The sequence below is a fragment of the Sphaeramia orbicularis genome, chromosome 15 (assembly GCF_902148855.1).
Source record: "Sphaeramia orbicularis chromosome 15, fSphaOr1.1, whole genome shotgun sequence".
NCBI classification, from domain to species: Eukaryota; Metazoa; Chordata; class Actinopteri; order Kurtiformes; family Apogonidae; genus Sphaeramia; species Sphaeramia orbicularis.
The window spans coordinates 5,439,389-5,458,163 of record NC_043971.1 but is presented as its reverse complement, the minus strand read 5'-3'; the positions used below and the strand labels follow the sequence as shown (position 1 = coordinate 5,458,163).

General features: G+C 36.6%; 1 protein-coding gene across 1 annotated transcript in view; it reads left to right on the top strand.

Annotated features, from left to right (window-relative positions):
* Positions 1 to 18,775, top strand: part of LOC115434353 (heparan-alpha-glucosaminide N-acetyltransferase) — a 65,303-nt gene that overhangs the window by 40,659 nt on the left and 5,869 nt on the right. The window contains exons 13-16 of the mRNA XM_030156264.1: positions 874 to 951; positions 13,601 to 13,671; positions 16,362 to 16,474; positions 18,600 to 18,726. Coding sequence (XP_030012124.1) covers positions 874 to 951; positions 13,601 to 13,671; positions 16,362 to 16,474; positions 18,600 to 18,726 — 389 coding nt within the window. The remainder of the gene's footprint in view (positions 1 to 873; positions 952 to 13,600; positions 13,672 to 16,361; positions 16,475 to 18,599; positions 18,727 to 18,775) is intronic.

The window sequence follows — 18,775 nt, the reverse complement described above, 5'->3', positions numbered from 1 at the left end:
TTTATCTTTAATACAGAAAAGTACTTATACAGGAGCATTTCAAGAGTGTGGGATTAGTAGTTTGATTTGACTAAAGGATGTGCATACTTCTTCTACCACTGCCAAGAGAATTAGTGATGCTTCTTGATGATAATGTTGTGTTGTAATGTGTAAGAATGTCTTCATAGCCTGACAGTGAGATTTGAGATATCTGTAAATGGAGGGTGTACACAACCTCCATCCAAGAACGCAGCTGCTCTTCTTTGTTGTCAAAATGGGGCCAGAAAACTAAGAGATCTGTAGGTTTTTAGTTGTAGTTTTCAGGGCAGTTTCTCTCTCTCTCTCTCTCTCTCTCTCTCTCTCTCTCTCTCTCTCTCTCTCTGTCTCTGTCTCTCTCTCTCTCTCTCTCTCTCTCTCTCTCTCTCTCTCTCTCTCTCTCTCTCTCTCTCTCTCTCTCTCTCTCTGATGGCGGTGGTGTCACTCATAACCATTTGTGTTGTGGGAAGTTGCCATGCAAAAGCAGCCACATTGCTCAATTCCCAGTGGGCGGTTAGCGCTGAGCCCTTCAGTCAGCACGTCTTAGACGACGCGCCAGGTGTCCGCCGCCTTCCTCTGTGTTGGCCCATGCTAATGTCCTCAGCTGAGACATATTCATCATCACCAAATTAATCAGGGAGTGCGGATGACTTACAGCCCACATCTGGCTCAACAGGATAGGAGAAATGTGACCGCCATGTCAGGGACACAGCACTGACACCCACATCCCAGGCTTATTTGGTTACCTAAGGGTGAAAATTAACACACCGGTGGTTGGTGTTTACATGGTATTTCTCATTAAATGTATGATTGAATGAGTTGTGGTTTCTGTGCTTATCTCTGCTTCCTTCTCCACAGGCGGGAAAAATTATTATTTGCTACAAGGGGGCCAACTTCCACATCCTGTGTCGATTTTTAGTGTGGGCAATCTTTCTGGTACGTACCAATCTGTGGGAGCCTGAAACGCACCGGATAAAGTAAGTCAACGCTACGTCTTAGTCTTACCGTGCTGCAGAGCCTCAAATTTGACGCGTAAAAGTCAAACTAAGGCACAAATCACGCCTTCCTCCTTGTATGAGTCACACGGAACGTTTATTGTCTTGCTGTTTGACTTCTCCTCGCAGGTAAACGTGTTTCCCAGTCGCTCGGGTATTAGTCATAGCCGCCAAAGCCATTCATTAGCAGGACTTAGTAGAGGACATGTGAGTGATGTCAGTACTATTAAACAGCATCCATGTGTGGCTGTGTTTCCGGGCAGACACTGGTATCCAACGCCTCAGGGGATACACACCGTCTCTCGTTGCCTGTGTGTGTCACATGTGGTTTTACACTAGAGGAGCTGTGCATTTTACACACTTTAACTTAAAATGCATGCATCCAGTATGGGAGAGAAGATACTTACCAAGAAAAATGATGGTGATTACATCTTTATATGTTCTGTTTAGTAAAAACTGTACGTGCACAGAGCCGGACCGAGCCTTGGAGCAGGTGGGGGACCCAAATCTACTGTCAATGCATGAATTTTATGCCCATTTTTACAACTGTACTAATGTTCGTCTGACAGAATGCACATCCACACACTTAATGTTAGTAACAGAGCACATGCACTGGAATGTGAGTCACTCTCTGACAGCGGGAATTGATTGAAGTAGTATATTACTTATACGCCTCATAACATAATAATGGAAAAAACCGCAGCTTGAAAGTGAAGTCAGTGTGGAAGCATGTTTAAGTATAATACAACAGCAAAAAGTTCCAAAGAAATTCTGATTTTCATAGACTTACATTGAGCTGCTCTAAAAAATACTAAGTTATATTTTTTAAGTCACTCTTATTTGGTTTATTTCCTGTTATATGTGTTTATTTATTTATTCGTTTATTTTATTGGTTTATTTAACAGGGACATTGTACATTAATTCACATTGCTGTATATGCATTACAGCAGAGGTTCCCAACCTTTTTTGGCTCGTGACCCATTTTTTAACATCACAAATTTCTGGCGACTCCAGATATTCAAAATGGAGACATTTTTTGCTAAAAGGAATTTGTTTTGATCATGTAATAGTTTGCTATACTATGTTGCAAATAAGCATTAATTTTAGATGACATTTAGGCTATATAATGTATATTATTGTGCACAAAGTGAGAATTTTTTTTTCCTTGTTCAGGATATGTACAGTCAGTCCAGCTTGGATTTACAAGGCTGACAATTAATACTGAACAAACAAGAACTGAAACTATGAATTATGAAAGAGCTGCAGCATCTGAAACTGACCACAATGAATATTTGACAGATAAACAGAACCACAGTGCTTCAGTTTCAGCTTCAGAGTTTTCATGTCTTTTATGGATTGTGATTGTCTCTCTCAACTCACCGTATATTTTTTATTAGTAAGTTTTTTTTGTTTGTTTGTTTGTTTTTTATCAATTACTGGAAATTTCAGGCGACCCCATCTGAATTCCAGGCGACTCCATGTGGAGTCCTGACCCCAAGGTTGAAAAACACTGCATTAGAGTTAACCTAATTGCTGTTTTTCATCTGGTGTCTCACTTGTCACCCTGAAACGTAGCACAAGGTTATAAACATGCAATTTGAAAAAATAAGTTTTCTAGTCCATATTTAAATAAGATTCTAAGAGTAATAGAAAGTTAATGTCTTTGTTTGACATCTCTTTAGCCTGTTGAGATGGACTTTTGGAGCTTCTGTTTATTGAATAAAACATTTTTCCTGACAGGCAACTTAAGTGTAGTTATGTTTAATTACTTACACTAACAAGAGCATGTGTGTTTAGTAAAATGTGTCAGTAGTTAGTGTTAAGTATTTATCATTAGTTTACCCATCACCTCTCATTCTGTCCCAGCTACAAATATGGTCACTTCTGATTAATTCAACGTATTTTAAGTCTTATTTTTTTCAGTGTTTGTCTTGTTTTTATCTCTTATCACCAACTCAATTTTAATTTTAATTTAATGGCTTTTATTTGTTTTTAATCTACTTCAATTCATATGTTTTTAGTGTATTGTGGTAAAATAAATGAAGTGTCAAGATGGCCATGGACAAAACTCAAACTCCTGTTATCATAACGGTACATCATGGTGGCTCTGTCTGCTACTTATATACTAGGTCTAGGAATTATCTGGTTTTTAAGTCTAACGTAAAGTCATAAAACTCAATTCAGGGTCCAAATGCCCACATCGGTGGAGTCTGAATGTTCATTTGCCATAACCCTAACCCAGAATACAGATGAATTAACACAAGTGGACCAGGAAGTAGGAAGTGGTGTCATAGCTTAACAAGCAAATGCATATACATTTACCATGGATATAATACAACGCCAACTCTCTAAGATCACTTGTGAAATATTTCAAGGACACTTGAAGGTCGTCTCATGGTGTCAGTCCATCCTCTCCTTTTGCCTAACATGACATAGTCTGTACTTTTCTGTCAACTGTTCCCTTACAAAAGGCCAAAATTTAGCTGTTACCTGTTTTTGTAGAGATGATTCCGATGCTAGTTACTACATTATTGTATTAATATTCAATTTAGCCTTCATTAATCTACTTGCATCCATCCACATGACATTCTCAACTGGTCCAACCGCACCCACAGGCAGGAAGTGTATAGCATTTCATACCAAAGAGAGAGCACACACGGTGTTATCACTGCCATAGAGCAACTATCTGTCTGTCTGTCTGTCTGTCTGTCTGTCTGTCTATCTATCTATCTATCTATCTATCTGTCTGTCTGTGTATCTGTCTGTCTATCTATCTGTCTATCTATCTATCTATCTATCTATCTATCTATCTATCTATCTATCTATCTATCTATCTGTCTGTCTGTCTGTCTGTCTGTCTGTGTATCTATCTATCTATCTATCTATCTATCTATCTATCTATCTATCTATCTATCTATCTATCTATCTATCTATCCATCCATCCATCCATCCATCCATCCATCCATCCATCCATCCATCCATCCATCTATCTATCTATCTATCTATCTATCTATCTATCTATCTATCTATCTATCTATCTATCTATCTATCTATCTATCTATCTATCTATCTATCTATCTATCTATCTATCTATCTATCTATCTACTACCTCTCTCTCTCTTTCTCTCTCTCTCTGTCTCTCTCTCTCTCTCTCACTATACTATACTATATGGACAACAATATTGGGACACATCATGTCTACAGTTGCATGATGTCCTGTTCATGCTGATTTGACATTTAAACGTCATCAATATTTCCTTCAAGTTTAATGGAAGATTTTTCTTCCTCAGTGAGATGTGAAGAAAGTAGATGGTTGGTTAGGATAGAAAATTATTATTTACAGTCAGAGCATGACAAATATTTTAGAAATTTAGAGGTAGAACATTTAAAATCATAGTCATGGATTTAAAAAAAAATCAATGTTGAGGGAAATTTGGTAAAAACCATCTCTGAGGCATTTTGGAAGCATCTGTCCATCTAAACTGAAGAGCATGATCAGTCTATACACCTGCACAGGAAGACCAAACCCATGATCATATTAGTAAAGTGGCGTAACAGACATAGATGTAAGTCTATGTTTTCGTCTGCTTAGTGTAGAGGTCATATTTGTTTTGATCCGCTTCAGTCTGGGTGGTCTGAAATGCAAAGAAAAGGCAAGCTGGCCTCTATTTTATTAAGAGGGGGTGATGCGTCCCACAGGGAGATCCAAGTGTTATGCGAGACGGTCCGTTTTGCATTTCTAAACCTCCGACAGGAGGCTGTTAGTCCACTTTAACGCGATTGGCAGACCTCCACAAAGCCAGGCCTGGTTAAACTGAACTTGGCTACTGTCTGTTTGCATGATGAGATTTTGCAGAGAAGCGGTTCTTCTGTAAAATAGGGTTAGTAGGAGCCTGCATGTTGAGGAGGCAGACATGCTGAACCCAGTGTGTGCTGTGACCTGGAGCGATGATGGAGCTGGAGGAGCTGCTGCATCACACAGGCTTTGAAATCAGACTGGGCTGGATGAAAACAAGGGGCCAGAACATTCAGAAAAACACACAGAAACAAGAGGAAATGCCGTCACTTTAACTCATCTTATTATTTAACAGTATATTAATGTGTTTCTTCTGACATTTTACCTATTCATTCAGCTTCATTCAGCACAATGACCTAACTCATACACAAATGGACACGTTGAATTCAGGTGTTTGTTTTCTAACAGGGGTCTAGGATACAAAACAATAATGAGAAATATCATGATAAAGTTTTATATTGTGACAAATATCATATTGATTATTAATATTTATATTTATATGTCAAATCCTCATGAACAGGACATCTTACAGCTGTAGACAGGACATGTCCCAATATTTTTGTCCATATAGTTTATAAATATCAATATTTCCTTGACATTTAATGGGAGATTTTTCTTCCCTAATGAGATGTGAAGAAAGTAGATGGTTAGTTGTGGTAGAAAATTAGTATTTACAGTCAGAGAATGAAAAATATTAGAAATTTAAAGGTAGCTGTGTTTGTATTGCACCAGAAAGTCTATATTTATATGACGATATACATGCAACAAGATTCACAAATTACCTTTTTTTTTCTTTCTTTCTGTGAGCAGTATTGACGCCCTTTTTTTCTTTCCTCAAAAAAAAAAAAGAAAACAGTGTACTGTGTATCAATGATGTCCGGTGTAATATGTTGTGAGATTGTTTTGAATGAAAATTTGAATTTAAAAAAAAAGAAAAGAAATTTCAGGTTTTAATACACTATATGGACACAATATGTGGACATGTCAACATCAACATTAATTTTGGTTTTTTTTAATTTTTTTAATCCATGACCGTGATTTTAAATGTTCTACCTCTAAATTCTAAAATATTTTCATGCTCTGACTGTAAATAGTAATTTTCTACCACAACCTAACCATCTACTTCCTTCACATCTCACTGAGGAAGAAAAATCTACCATTAACTTTAAGGAAATATTGATGTTTTTATCTCAGATCCTCATTGAACAAGACATCTTACAGTTGTAGACATGACGTGTCCCAATATTTTTGTCTATGTAGTTTATAATAGCAATGTTTCCTTCAGTTTAATGGGAGATTTTCTTTCTCTGTGAGATGTGAAGAAAGTAGATGGTTAGTTGTGGTGAAAATTATTATTTACAGTCAGAGCATGACAAATATTTTAGAATATCTAAATCATAGTCATGGTAAAAAAAAATCAATGTTGAGAGAAATTAAGTACGAACCTCTCAGGCATTTTGGAAACATAGATAACAATGTAACCAAACTAATACAATACACTGCAATAGTGTAACGGTGCACTTGTTTGTACTGAACCGTTTCAGTTCGGGGCCTTTGATATAACCGGAAGTGGACTGAATGAATAAATTCGCCTATGTGATGAACGCAAACACTCGTCTTAAGTTTCCACACGAACCTCGAGCAGAACGCACACAGTTTGAGCAGGGTGGACCGCAAGAACTCTCAGCGCCGCTGCAAAAAAAACAAAACACTGTATTCTGAGGCTGGTGGGTAAACATGACAACAGAGAGTATAAACACAAGCAGGGTTGGATGTTCGAAGTGTTGTTAAGTTTCACTTTCGGTAGTTACAGAGCACCCCCACCCCCCCCACTGGTCTCCTTCACTGTACCGAAAACATATTGATAATGTATTGAACAAAGACCCCTGTACTGAAAACGTACCGAACCGAAATTGTTCTGTACCGTTACACTCCTTCAACGCAAAGACATTTATCCCAATTTATTTTCCGGCATATTCAGTCCAAGTCCTTCTTCGGGTTTTGAGCTTCCCTAGTCTCACCATATTTACAGTACTGTGCTGAGGTCTGGGGCACAACTACAAGACCTCATTACAGCCACTAACTGTTATTCAAAAAAGAGCAATACAGATCATTCAACAGCGTTGGCTACCAGGAACACACACTCATTATTCTTACAGTCAAAATTACTCAAGTTCACAGACATTGTGGGACTGTCAAACAGCTCAAATATTGTACAAAGCTAAAAATAATCTTTACCAACAAATATACAGAATTATTCAGTATTCATGAGGGGGTTATAATTTAAGGGGGAAAATTAACTTTAAAAGTCACTTTATACACACGCTAGAAGGGTATTTTGTGTTTCAGTCAGCGGGGTGAGACTGTGGAACAGATTCAATATAGAGTTAAAGCAACGCAAGAATGAAAGAATTTAAAAGGACGAACAAAGACACAATGTTTCAGAGGTACAGGGATGAGGGAGGGGTTGGGGATCACTGGGTGTTATAAAGATGTAGCAAGTATGTGTATGTGTATGTATATGTATGTATAGGTGTGTATGTGTGTGTGGTAGTGTGTGGGTATATGTAGGTGTATATATATATATATATATATGTGGGTGTGTAGATCTGTGTATGAATATGTATTTACATGTATGTGTTATTGGATTATGTGTTGATGTAAATCATATTATATTTGTTCATAATAATATAAAGCCAGAAACAAAATTATTTAATAATAAGTATCAGTCATATTATGGTATATAGTATAGATCTGCTTAGACTAGGAGGGTTATTATTGTTATTAATTATATAAGGAGAAGGGGTGGGAGTTTATAAGTTGTACTTCTTCTCACTCCTTTTTGAATATGTATTATATGTCTTATGTTTAAGTGTTTTGTTTATTTATTTTCTTCTGTTCTGACATTCATGCTCAAAATAAATACATCAATCAATCAATCAGTCAAAAAAGTATGGAAACTCATGTTCAACAGGACTTTGGCCAAATTAAAAACTGACATTACTCACATTAAAACTACAAATTTTACATGATTTTGGACTTTATAGGTACATTTCATCAGGTTTGAATCATCATCATCTGTCTTATCAGTTTGTTTATAATAAGTTATATGAGCTTATGAATGTAGATGATTGACAGCTGTGATGGCCTATCACAGTCCAGAGCCCACCAGATTAAGGCAACACCTTGGCTCCAAAATTTCTTGCATGAAAACAGCTTTTACACAATAGGAGAAACAGCACAGTGAGATTTTTTTTATGGTTTGTGGTCTAAACCATAAACAGCTTAATGATGCAGTCGTCACAATCACCTGATTAACAGAAAAACAAACCAAATATGTCTGTGAATAGTTTACATTCATGTCATAATGTCCATGTAGACAAATCTGGACGTGTTGATATGAATCAGTTCAGAATAGTTTAGTTTATATGTAGAGTTTCCAGAAAGCACAATGACAACATTTTATCCCGCAGAATGAGTGATTGTTCAGTATTGATGTTTCCATAACTTCAAAAAGCCCCAAAAAACATTCTTTTCACTTATAAACCAGGACAAATCTCGCTTATGTTTGTGAGAATCAATTGAAATTCTGTTGTGAGATTTTAATGTCATTAACCTCAATTCTTAAATGACAAATCTGCACATTATGTCTCCCGGTGTTGAATCTTATTGACTATTATTGTGCAGCGAATGGCTGGAGGGTGGTGAAATAAATTAGATCCATTTGGCTTCTCCCAGAGGCACAGAGTGATAAAGTACACAATGATGGAATAAATAAACATTAGGCTTTTATGTCTTTCCACTGTATGATATGTTTACCAGTTTGATGCTGCACAGATGATGTGAAAATTATGATGTTAGAGATGACATGTTCAGGATCATACAGCGATAAGTGATGGGTCGATACCGGGACTTAAAATCTTTGTTAAATGGAGTAGAGCGTAACAATAAAATAGATTTTCTCACATTGCTGTGGCACAACAGAGAACAGGCTGTTTTTATTGATTTTCAGAACAGATACAGATCATGTGTAAAGCGTGTTCCACTTATGCATGTTTTCCTTGTTTTCCTCTCGGATCTTAACCCGTAAGGACCCAGTGCTACTTGTGTGTTTGTTTCCATTTTTTTTTTCTCTCTATGTAACCTTTCTTAAGTGATTTATCACCATTTATCATAATATTATCCTCTGTAGTTTGCATTTTTCTGTCAAATCAGGTATTTTCCTGTATTAATTTCTGATCATGTACTTTAATCATCATACTGAGGTTACATTTGAAAGTTATTATAACAAAAGAGAGAAAACTGAAGTAAAAGTGGCTTTTTTCAGTAAAAATCTCTCATTATCTGAACATAACCAAGTGTCTCCATCCCTGTCATTATTCAACTTCAATGTTGTAAAGGATGACAGTGTTTCCACGGTAACTATGAAGCCTCTGAACGTTCAAATGGGTCATATCTGATGACCATGAAAAGACGCCAAACTGTATTTTGCACCAATTATTTACATGGATTAATAGGATTAGTGGATCACAGATATTAAACATTTACAGTCGGCGGAAAAAAAATTATTAGACCATCAAAAGTCATCAAAAACAATGGTTATGCAATGGAGTACTAACTCCTGTGTGTATCATGTGACTAAAACGACAGAACAGAAAACATGGAATGCCTAAAAGCACTGTTTTTGTCAGTACAATGTCATAGATATTGATGTAAGAACTGAAGTGATTTTGGTTATTATCGAGAAAAAAAACATTAAAAATGGATAGATATCAGCTCTGAAATTAAACTCTCATGAGCCAATTTTGTTGTTATCATTATATTTGTCCAAACAAATGTACCTTTAGTTGTACCAGGCATTAAAATGAACAAAAAATTGAAGAAAAAAAGGGTGGTCTAATAATTTTTTCCGCGACTGTATATCAGTAGATGCTTTTGGTCTACATTTGGGTCTTTATGGGTTAATCCAGTGTTTTTCAACTTTGGGGTCACCTGGAATTCAAATGGGGTCGTCTGAAATTTCTAGTAATTGATCAAAATTTAAAAAAATAAAATTATTAAAAAAATATATGGTGAGTTGACAAAGACAATCCTAATCCATAAAAGACATGACAAACTGCAGCACTGTGGTTCTGTTTATCTTTCAAGTGTTCATTGTGGTCAGTTTCAGATGCTGCAGCTCTTTCATAATTCATAGTTTGAGTTCTTGTTTGTTCAGTATTAATTGTCAGCCTTTTAAATCCAAGCTGGACTGACTGTACATATTCTGACCAAGAAAAATAAAATTCTCACTTTGTGCAGTAATCTACACCTGGATTTACTGCCTCCATCCATAATAATACGCATTATATAGACTAAATGTTGTGTAAAATTAATGTTTATTTGCAACATAGTATAGCAAACTATTACATGATCAAAAACAAATTAATTTTAGCAAAAAAAAAAAAGTCTCCATTTTGAATGTGGGTCGCCAGAAATTTGTGATGTTAAAATGGGGCCACGAGCCAAAAAAGGTTGGGTTAATCTATTTGCAGAATGTATTTTGATCAAGGTTGAGTCAAAGTTAGCTTTAGTGATCCCTCTTCATGCTGACTTTTCTAATTTGCCCTAAAAAGGACGTCGTGAAGCAGAGCTGAACTGCCTCTTGTTTCAGACATGTGCTCTTGACATTAGCAAGAGGAAGCTCATTTCTGCAGGCACCCAACCACAGGATTGGTATTATGTACAGGAGGTACACGAAAAACCCACAAAGCGTTGATTTAGTAAAAACAGACTGGATTTTAGAGCACGCCTCTGTGTCTGCATTGTGCTTTTTTGCAGCTGGGCTTGATATTCAGGGATCAAATCATGCGTCGTCTTCCTAATAAACAACAGCCCATGTTAATTAAAGTCCAACGATCAGGCTGCAGAAGTGAAAGATTGAAATTGAGCGATTGCCCCACATACCAGCCCCATCCCGCATCCTGCTGCCTGAATAGCCTGGAGACTCAATCCAGCCACGGCCAGGCTATTTCCACACCATCGATTCTGTCATCTATACACATGATGGATATCTACCTAACAAGCATGTTTGGATCCTGATCCCCTGCTTTGGGTTTCTCTCTCAGGCACCAAATGTTTCTTCAAGTATCTAAATCGCACGTAAAGCAACATAAATGAGCTTATTACAGTTTTTATTGGTATAAAGATCATCACATTATAAACAGTTGTGTTAGCCAGGATTGTGAAATACTCCATTATCTACTGGGGTTTGACATTGTTCTGTAGGTCAGAGGTTCCTATAGCGTCAACAAATGTTAAAAAACTATAAAATAATGTGTGATTTGCAATAATTTGATTATTAGCTGTAATTATATAAAGTTTGTTCAGTTAATACCCCCTAAAAAATCAGTACAGATGTGGTGTTTCAGTACAATCTTCATTACTATACATAAGTAGATTTTTTTTTAGGTATCTGTTCTTTACATTTTAATACAAATACCTGTATTTTTTGCTCACTTCTTACTTTGTTTTCATGTAATGTTATAGATTTTTTTTTTTTTGTTTTGCATCATTGTGCACCTTCACAGCTTAAAAACAGACATGGGAGAGAAGGTATTGTCTATTTAATGAGAGTCTGAGACGAGGACGTTCTGTAGTAACAAAGAAATACTTTTCTTTTGCTTCAAGTTCTTTTCAGAATTTTTACTTCTATACTTTTACTTGAGTAAAGAAGTCGGACCAGTATGAATATCTGTACTTGGATGCTTTTTCTTCTGCCATCTCTGGACTCTATGCCTGTGATAACACATCTCTCGTCACGCAACGCCTTCCCAGCCAATCATATTCATCGTGCAGATAAACAGAAGAACATGTTTGCTGTCAACTTAAATGTTCTTTATTGATCAGAAATCGTTCTAGACTCAGGATTCACTCTAATGTCCCACAGTTTAGGGAAATTTACCTGGGATTTCTACCTGTGCTGCACCACACAAACTCAATTAAAAGACATTCAGCGTACATAATGGAGGACTTAGCGAGACAAATTACATGGAAATATGGGATCATATGTGTTTGTTATTGACTCAAAAGCCAGTAATACATTTACCTTGTACAAATTTATTGGATAAATATGATAATTTTCCCCCAAAGTTTAGTACCGGTCAGCCTTTTTTTGTCTGATCAAATATCCATTCACTGACCCTTTAAATTCTACTCCTATTGACTAAAAACTAAATATAACACTAATACAGAAGTCAGCAACCTTTACAATTTAGTAATTTTCAACCCAAAAAAGAAAGGAGATTTGACTGAAGGTACAAAAAAAATTATTTTCGTCCTCTATGTTTTAGGCCAAGGCGGCCACTCTGTAATTTCCTGCCATTATTGTATCGCAGTTTATCAAATGATACAAGTAGAATAAAGAAAAGAGTTCCCATTTCCAAAACACAAACCTTCATTTAATGTTTAATGGAGGAAAAACTACAAACATGTGACTAAATATGAACAAATGAAATAAATTAAAAAATAAAAATTAAAAAAAATAATAATGTTTTTACCCTATTGGCTGCACATTTTAAAGATGGACAATGTATGAATGGCTTTAGGCTGATAGAAAATTATAACAAAATGTTGTAAAATTATTTGGAGCTGCTCGAGAGAAAATACATGGATTAAAGGAAAATAATTTGCATAATGTTTTCTGTTTTATTACTTAGGTTAGCCTACATTTTGATCAGTTTATTAGTTTCGTCTATTAGCCTTTTTTAGCCTTAATCTGTTACTTTTATTTTGCTGTAAATGACACTTACATATTTTTCACACCTTATCTGCTTGGTAGTTAGTTTTCCCTGCAACATGGAACAATAAAAGTTGACATTAGCGTAGTTGTTACATAGAGCTAATGCTACATGTTAAGTCTGAAAACCTAAAAGTGTGTTATTTTCACTTTTAGGAACTTTCCTTGTAAATTGGTTTTGGTTAGATGTCTTAAATAAGCTCTGTGGGCAATGCAAGTTTGAGAAATATTTATGTTTTACCCAACTTGTGAATTTTGAAGCTTTTGCAAACAACTGGTCAAATCAGACAGTAATTGTTGTCTACTCTATACCCTTTTTAGCTTTATTGTGTTACATAGTTTTAAACTATTCTATTTATGCTTAGTTTAGGTCATAGTAACATTAAAGATGTTTATAGAAGAGGTAAGCATGAAAGGAAAATCTAATTATACGCTGGAGGCTTCACAGTGGTGATGCTGAAGTCATGTGACCATAGCTTAGCATTAGCATTAAGCTACACCCCTCCATGTGGTTTCTATTTGTGAAGATCATCTTTCCAAACAAGGTGTCATGAACTTTTGTACCAACAGAGCTTATTTTTTGGAATAATGCAAACGCCAGTAGAAAAAACCTTTTGGCTTTTTACCAGAGGAACCACAATGATGCTAACATAGAAGAATACATCAGCATGAAGCACTTAATTATCAGTTTTTAATCCTGTTTGGTTGTTTTTCCTCTTGAACAAATATTTATGGGCTGATATATTTTCATCAGATCTCCTTTGTAAGTACCCCCTGAGGTAGAGAGTCACTGATGTACATGGACGTCTTTGAAAAGTGTGGTCAAACTGATGCGTTTGCAGTCCAGTAATGTGTGTACATGAGAAAAAAGACAGTTGATGGACCTTCATTGGACTCCCAGATAATCGGTTAATCTGCTGGACTCGGTTGATTCTGTTGCCCCACGTTTTAGCAGCCCAATACAGCTTTCTTTATCGCCCTCCATCGATTTGAAATCTGTTTCATTTCCACCCTCAGGGAATCTCTGCAGCCATCCTTACTAAGTGCACACGAGACGGAGGATTTATACCTGTCAATAAAAACCTTTGGTAAGTGCTTCCTGACCCTCTAAATCCAGCCACTTTCCTCACAAAAGAAAGGATGGGTTTCCAACGGGCACAAATCAAGGCTGCTAAAACACACGTTTACTTACCTCTAACGACAGCTACGACTGTAAATAATCACCCGGGCTGTCAGGAGTGTGAGGTGGAGCGGTTCTACATCCTCCCAACATGATCACTCTTCCTTACAGCCAGAAAAATAAAGGATGTTTTATCCTCTCCACCCCAGCCTGCTGCCGTCCTGCACATTTTACCAGCTCTGTGTGATGGAATCCGATCAGGCCTTGGGAAAACCATCCATATACAGACTCTGAAATGTAATCGAATTGCTTATATTAAGCAAAAAATCTCCAAATGGGCTGATAACGTTTTGCAATAACTTAATTCAAGGCATTGAAAAAACAGAAAGGGCCTAAAAACTATGAAGAAATGCCAAGATTTAAGCAAAAATGAGCTTGTAAGTCTTAAAACCTGAGCTTTTATTTTCTTTGCATTTTATTTTTGGGATCAGTAAGACCTGATAAGTGTACAAACTAAACATAATCTTTGAAGGTAAAGTAGTTTTTGAAAAAATTGTGACGATTTAAGTTTCAGTGTTATCAAAAAACACAGGGTTTTCCCCAGTTTCTGGAAGGCAGAGATTATCTTATTGCATTTTAGAAACATTTCATGGGATTTGAGTAGAAACGACATCATTTTTCGCATATTTTCAGAATATTTGTGAGGGATGTCATTTTGCAAGATAATGTTAAAAATTTCATTAAAGACAGAATTTCCCACTTTTATAGACAATTGTTAGTATCAGATTGCTGCAGAAACATTTCAAAAAGCTATAATAGATAATACATGAATGACAAACGTGACCAACTCCAACTAGATTTGGGAAACGTCATTTAGTTTTCATGGTTTTTGCATTAATTTTACATTGATTTGGTTAGAATTGGGTGCTGTGCATAAATTATGAAGAAAACATCCTGATTAACAGCGTTCTCACATACAAGTATTGTCTTCATGTCAAATTACAAACATTATGAAGCCTAACTTAACAAGTTTCAATCATAAAATACTAAAATGCTTGGTGCTTTGTATAGTTTTATCTCAATTTAATCTGAAGAGTGATTGGACGCCATCCTTTAACCCTATAACGCCAAACGTATCATATTTGATATGTGAGTTTTGAAGCCCTCTCCTTGATCAGTGTGATATTTTTTTTTCTTGAAAAACCTGATGTATACAATTAGATACATGCAATACACAGATAATCCACCGGGGGAGGAATTCATTCACCAGAGGCCTTTCCAGTGACACTACAAGACTGTCATTATCGAGGAAGGAGGCAGAACTTTGACAATTTTGAAAAGGAATTACCAATTTGTTAGACAGGTTTGTGCTATATTATGTTTTTGTTTGTTCAAAAATAATAATATTTGAGCATTGAGACCTGATGTATCAAATATGATACAAAATTGAAACTTATACATGGAAATTGATATTTGAAATTTTTTTCTTTGGGTTGTTCAGAAGCACCAGTAAAGGCTCCAGTTTCAAAGAACTGGAATTTTCTGTCACTGATTTAGTGGTTCAGGCTTTACAGGGTTAATTTCCATGCTTTTGCTGCCACAACACAAAAAATTAAGTATAAGCAGAAATCTCAAAATTTAATGTTCTTATATTCAGATGCAGAAACTCAGACAGAAAAAGCCAAAAGTTCTGCAAATGGTCTGACTTAAAATCTGGAAAATAATCTAGTTCTTCTGCCGGAATACTATGCAAACAGTTTCAGCTCGTTCCATCTGTGTTAAATCTAGCTCAATAGTAGAAGGAATGTCTGTTTTCTTACAATTAAATTACCTTAAACTTGACAACTCCCAGAAACAAGGCTTTTTTTATTACTTTCTTTAGATTCCTTTTTTTTTTTGCTGTAACTGCAGCACAGTCTAACTTATCATATGCTCTTTCAGAAAAGCACAACCCACTGATAAATGTTAGTAATGATTTTGCATGAAATACGGCTCAATTACTCCCTCAGACGCAGATTACTTTACAACCTGTGCATTTGTTCCACTCCCACATTCCCCTTAAATATGATGTGAATCATTTTAATGTTGCACCAGGAAGAATACCATTTCATCTGTGATGTGTAAGCAAATTCTTCACGTCGTTCCACAGGGCCGCTGCTAAAGCCGTGCTCATCCCTCGCCATTACCTGCCTGGCTTTTATAGGCAGTTCATCATGCACAGGTTATTGAGCTCTTGAGTACGAGTCCCTGCCTGGATGTCTAGAAGTAATTAACTCCCAGCCAAGAGTCCTTTTTGGCCCCACTTCAGCTCAGATTAAAAAAAAAGAAGTGTACTGTAAGGAGGCTTTGGGAGGCGGCCATTTTACATTAGATAGTATTACATCAAACATTCTTGCACTTAGGAACAGACAGGGACATGGATGGCTGGCAGCGCTCCACCGGGCATGTGCCAAGGATCCACTGCTGATGCTTTAGACCAATCCAGCAAACTGTCCAACAAACTGCTCCAGGCCCATGAGTGTTATTTATCTGCACCTCAGGATTGATAGACTCAGTGTTTTTACACCCTTGTTCACACTGTTCCGCTCACATTTACTAATGACCGAATGTCCAGTGTTTGTGTGGTTGTAAAGCATCGGCCGTGGTCTTTCTCCCCAGGTCGCTGTCCTATGTGACGTGCATGGGCTTTTTCTCCTTCCTGCTGCTGGGAGGCATGTACTTTATCATTGACGTTAAAGGCTGGTGGAGAGGGAGGCCATTTATATACCCAGGTACTGTTTATTCATTGTTTAAAAGCATTAATGCGGCACTTACACAGATGGTTTAGTTAGGGTTTTGGCTGGTGTTTTTCAAGCTAATTATCACTGATGCCGCTCTGATATGGATCAAAACACACACAAAACCACTCTAATACTATTACAATCCAACCCATGTATATAAACTCACATTTTTTCCAATTAATTTAAATTTAGGGATTGGCAAAATATCATATTACAATATTTTTAATGACGATGATGATGCCCAATTTTAATTATGATCATCTTTGTCAAAATTAAAACCTAATATAGAGGAATAGAAGCAACCAACACATTTCCTTTTATTTACCCAATTAAAGGTTCAATAAGTAATATTTAGCGATATCTAGTGGTGAAGTTAGCTGGTGTTTTTCAAGCTAGTTATTACTGATGCCGCTCTAATATGGATCAAAACGCACACAAAACAACTCTAGTACTATTAAAATCCAACCCGTGTATATAAACTCACATTTTTTCCAATTAATTTCAATTTAGGGATTGACAAAAACATCGTGTTTGATATATTTTTAATGACCGCAGCTCAACTAAACCCTTTAACTGGACTGTTGTCTTCGTCCTAGTCTACATGCACCAGAATGAAATTGATTTATTGCTGAATTCATGTAGCTTCTGCTACAATAGGAGGCAATATTCACTGTTTCAGCTTGTTAAATTGTGATGTCACAGACCACAACAGTAGTCAATAGTGAACAAGCAAGTCATCAACTCAAAGGTGAACTAGCATGACAGTGGTTGGCTTGTTGATAGTCTGGTTTAGACCAGCTGTAGATGTAAAGTCATGAGATAACTTTTGTTATGATGTGGCGCTATGTAAAGAAAATTTGATTGAATAACTGACTGACTGGATGGTTGGTTGGTTGGTTGCCATATATATATATATATATATATTATATATATATATATATATATATATATATATATATATATATATATATATATATATATATATATATATATATATATATATATATCTCAGTGGGTTTTTTTAATAGTTATTTTACAGCACCATTGTTTTTTGCATTATGTAGTATTACCAGTGGTGGTAATAATTTTACTTTACGCCTCTTTATTACATTTCACACTCAACTCTATACAAAAGGTTAAGATTAAATCGGTCTAACTATGGTTTAACTAAGGTTAACCAGACATGGTGATTAGCAATAGCATTTAGTGCAATAGGAGCATTCTGTTGACAACATATTGTTCTTTTGCACTTTTTAAAGTTTCTTTCTTATTGGATGGATGGATGGATGGATGGATGGACATATGACGGGCGGATGGATGGATGGATTTAGTCTGACCTGTTTGTTTACATATAGGAGTAGATCCACTTTCAGTCACATTATCTAGGTGTGTTAGTCCCAGTTATTAAAACTTTAATTTCAGTTACGCTAACATATTTACATGTACATTTAAAGTCCAGTTTTTGTCGAGGTAATGTAATAATTTGTTTTGTCCAAATGGGTCATATCTGTTGACAAACTGCATTTTACAACAATTATTTACATGTATTGATAGTTAGGGGCGACATGGTGGTGCAGTGGTTAGCACTCGTGCCTCACAGACAGAAGGTCCGGGGTTCGAGTCCAACACCAGTCGATGGGGGTGGGACCTTTCTGTGTGGAGTTTGCATGTTCTCCCCGTGTCTGCATGGGTTCTCTCTGGGTACTCTAGCTCCCTCCCACCATCCAAAGACATGTTAATTGGTTAATCTAAATTGCCCATAGGTGTGAATGTGAGAGTGAGTGATTGTCTCTACATGTTCAGCCCTACGATGAACTGGCGAAATGCCCAGGGTGTACCCCGCCTTCGCCCGTAAGTAGCTGGGATAGGCTCCAAGCGACCCTTGTGACCCTAGTGAGGATAAAGCAGGTTCAGAAAATGAATGAACGACAGGATTAGTGGATCAGATGTTATACAACTTTATAAGTCAGTGGATAGTTTAGGTCAGATTTCCCAGGAAAGCATGAATCAGTTTACTCAAACTGACATTTTTAGAGGAGATTCAGGTGGTTCACATGTGGACACTTTGACTTTCCAGTGTCTGTTTGTGTTTATCTGTTTCCATCTCCCTCCTCAGGGATGAACTCCATCCTGGTGTACGTCGGACACTCCCTGCTGGGCTTCTACTTCCCGTTCAGTTGGGAGATGCGTTTCCTGGACAGTCACTGGGAGTGGCTCTTCCAAAGCCTGTGGGGGACAGCACTGTGGGTGCTCATCGCATACCTGCTCTACAGGAAGAAATTCTTCCTCAAA